The sequence below is a fragment of the Suricata suricatta genome, chromosome 2, assembly GCF_006229205.1.
Source record: "Suricata suricatta isolate VVHF042 chromosome 2, meerkat_22Aug2017_6uvM2_HiC, whole genome shotgun sequence".
Lineage (NCBI taxonomy): Eukaryota > Metazoa > Chordata > Mammalia > Carnivora > Herpestidae > Suricata > Suricata suricatta.
The window spans coordinates 171,761,485-171,765,106 of NC_043701.1; the positions used below are offsets into that span (position 1 = coordinate 171,761,485).

General features: G+C 31.0%; 1 protein-coding gene across 1 annotated transcript in view; it reads left to right on the plus strand.

The window, feature by feature from the left end:
• ATRNL1 (attractin like 1) overlaps nt 1-3,622 on the plus strand; it is a gene marked incomplete at its 5' end in the record, with an annotated part of 743,525 nt that overhangs the window by 259,412 nt on the left and 480,491 nt on the right. The window contains one exon of the mRNA XM_029920431.1: nt 549-559. Within this exon, the coding sequence (XP_029776291.1) occupies nt 549-559 (11 nt within the window). The remainder of the gene's footprint in view (nt 1-548; nt 560-3,622) is intronic.

A 3,622-nucleotide genomic window follows, 5' to 3' on the forward strand; every position in this document is an offset into this window, starting at 1 on the left:
TCCACTTACTACATTTTCACCTGCCTCACTGTCTTTCTGGTATTATCCCTCATGATGTGATTTTTTAAATTTCAGTTTCCATATGTACTTTAATTATGCATTAGGTTTTTTTGCATTCAGTTTTCAAAAAGACTTATAGGATGCAACCACTACACTCCCAGGACAGCTTTATTATAAGCAAAAATTATGGATTTAAAAAAGTTTGGAGATCTTAGATATTAGAGCTAATTGTGTAGTTGTTGTTGTTAATGCAGTGTGCAGTTTTGTTTTTTGTTTTTTGTTTTTTTGGTGAAGAGGTAGGCATAATCACCAGTGTAATAAAATAGCCCCCAAATAAGAGCTGTAGGTGCTTACAGTTTTATATTATATCTGGCCACATACTAAACTTGTCTATTATTATAATTGTTTTATATTTCATGGTAAACAATCTGACTTTAGACATAAAAAGATAACTTTCTTTTCTTCCTTTATTCTAACTTGAAATTGGTCATCGATTCATTGCTAGACCTTTTTGTTATGCTGTTTCCTTATTTGTATTTGTCTCTTAGTTTTAGAATGGGTAGGAATAATTTTTTTTTTCCAGGAGAACATATAGATCATGTACTTTTAGGACATTTGCTTGCCTGAAATTTATCACTATGTTGTTTTTCTGTGTATATACATAATTTATAAATAACTGCTCTAGCATCTTGTCTTTTGACAAATATTGTTATTTAAGCACACTTCGCATCTTAACTTATCATATTTTGTAAATAACTCATTTGTCAGTGTGAATGTGTGTTTGTGTGTACATGTGTGCACCTGCCCACAGGGATGTGCCCCGATGTCAGCAGTATTTAATTAGGCTTATTGAGATATAATTCGTATACTCAAATCTTACTCTTTTTAAGGTGTACATTTCAGTGGTTTTTAGTATATTCAGAAAGTTGTGTGACCATCACCATGATTTAATTTTAGAACATTTTCATCACTCCTAACAGAAACCCAGTATATATGAACAGTCACTCCTCATTCTTCCTTCCCCCAAACTCTAACAGCCTTCCTTCTATCCCTGTGAATTTGTCTACTCTGACAGATAAGTAGATAGATAGATAGATAGATAAATGACATTATGGAATGATATGTGGCCTTTTGTGACTGGTATCTTTTATTTTTATCATAATGTTTCAAGATTCATTCATGTTAAACAAGTATCACCACTTCATTCCTTTTTATGGCAAAATAGTATTCCTTTGTATGGACATAATGCATTTTGATTACCATTCACCAACTGAGGAACATTTGGGTTGTTTTTACTTTTGGGCTATGATGAATAATGCTGGATTCTTTTTATCTTTTATGCAAGGTATTTCAATATTTAGATTTCAGTCTTTAACAGATCTTTTCTATCATATTTAACATATATGTATATAATATGTATATTATTTATAGTTTTTTCAATTTGTTATGATGTCTGCTTTAACAACATTAATCATGCATATATTCAAAATTTCTATGCCTGTCATTCCTTTAGAGTGATTTTCATCTCTGTTCTATTCTAGGAGGCTTTTGCAGATTTGACCTATGTAGCAGTGATTCAGTTTTATGTTGTTTTAATTATTTTATCTTCTGATTCTATTATTTTAATTTTAGCATTATTTTATTACTTTTTGTATTTTTTACAGTTTTAATTTTTTAGCTCCTACTTATTGTAGTCTTGTTATCTCCTCCTTCATCTTTGATTTGTTGGATTTTTAAAGATTTTCCTTTTTCTTTGATGCATACTGAATATATAGTTTAAATGACTAGACAGTTTACTCATGTTAAATTATTATATATATACTTTATCTGTATTGACAAAATGATATTTTTCTCTTCTCACTGTGCAAGTCAAGCTGACAAAATCAAAGATGCTAACTTTTTTCTCTTCATTTTCACTTCTTTTATCTATATAGTTAGAATCATATTCCCTTTAAGACCTACCAAGTTCATACAAAAAGTGAAAGAGATGTAAACAAGAGTGACTGTATTTTTACATCTGTTTTATTCATAGTTGTTGGCTTCAGTTTTAGATACGATTGAGCAACTAATTGAGAACTTCTAATTTTCCTGGAATTGTCAGAGATTGCTGATTGTGAGCCAGAATATTTAAGACCTAGCAGTATCCTTTACAGGTGTTCCAAACTTCAGGGCTCAGTCTGTGAAATCAGGATTGATTTATATAGTGTTTATGATGTCTTCAAGTTGTGAAACATATCCCTTCAGTATTTTTTTCTAGACACAAATTTTTCAAATAATTGTTTCTAATTAGTAATATATTTAAACATGTATATGGTTTATTTTTGTAATTATGAAAATTTCAAATACACTGCAAAATATACAGCATGTACTTTTGTATATATATATTTATACTATATATATATGTTATTTATACTTCGTGTATGGTACTGAGGTTTAGTAAAACTTAATTCTTTACTGTATTTCCTGCAGCAATACAGGCTTCAACTCTGCTCACCTTAGTGTAGGATGAATATGGTTTATAATACATATATATTTATAGTACCATTTATGTATATGAATAATGTTTATATTATATATACAATTTTTTGATGTTCCCAGATTTTAGTTGCTCTAGCATTAAGGTGGGGATATATAGGAAACAAAAACAACAAACATACCAAACCCCGCAAACCTAGGGAATGCACTACTGGGCCATGAGTACTGAGCTCATTGCCTTTTATTTACCCAAGGACATTGTTCTAAAATTTTTCCTCTCTCTCTTTCTCATCAAGTTTTCCCCTTTCTAATAAATTTGCATTTGTGTCAATCAGTATAAAAACATGAAACTTCTCCTAATTTAAAAAGTTGTTCTCTTCAAAAGACAACCTAGTTAATGGATGAAAATATTTGCAAATGACATGTCTGATAGAGAGTTAGTATCCAAAGTATATACAGAACTTCTACAACTCAAGACCTAAAAAACAAATAATCTAATTAAAATGGACAGAAGATATGAACAGACAATTCTATAAGGAAGACATCCAGATGGCCAACAGACACATGCAAAGATGCTTAACATCACTCATCAGCAGCGAAATTTGCCAATCAAAACCACAATGAGATATCACCTCACACCTGTCAAATGGCTAAAATCAACACAATGAACAAAAGGTATTAGCAAGGATGTAGAGAAAGAGGAGCCCTCTTACACTATTGGTGGGAATACAAACTGGTAGCCAATGTGGAAAACAGTATAGATGTTCCTCAAAAAAATAAAAATAGAACTACCATATGATCCAGTAATTCCACTTCTGGGCATTTAGCCAAAGAACGTGAAAACACTAGTTAAAAAAGATATATGCACCCTGTGTTTATTGCAGTATTATTTACAACAGCCGAAGTATGGAAGCAACCCTAGTGTCCATCGATAGATGAATGGATAAAGACTGTGGTATACGTATACAGTGGAATATTTAATTCAGCCATAAAAAGGAAAGAACTCTTGCCATTTGTGGTAACATGGATGGATCCAGAGAATATAATGCTAAGTGAAATAAGTCAGCCAGAGAAAGACAGATACCATATGATTTCTCTCATATATGGAATTACAGGAAAAAAATGAAAAAAGGAAAAATAAAGAGAC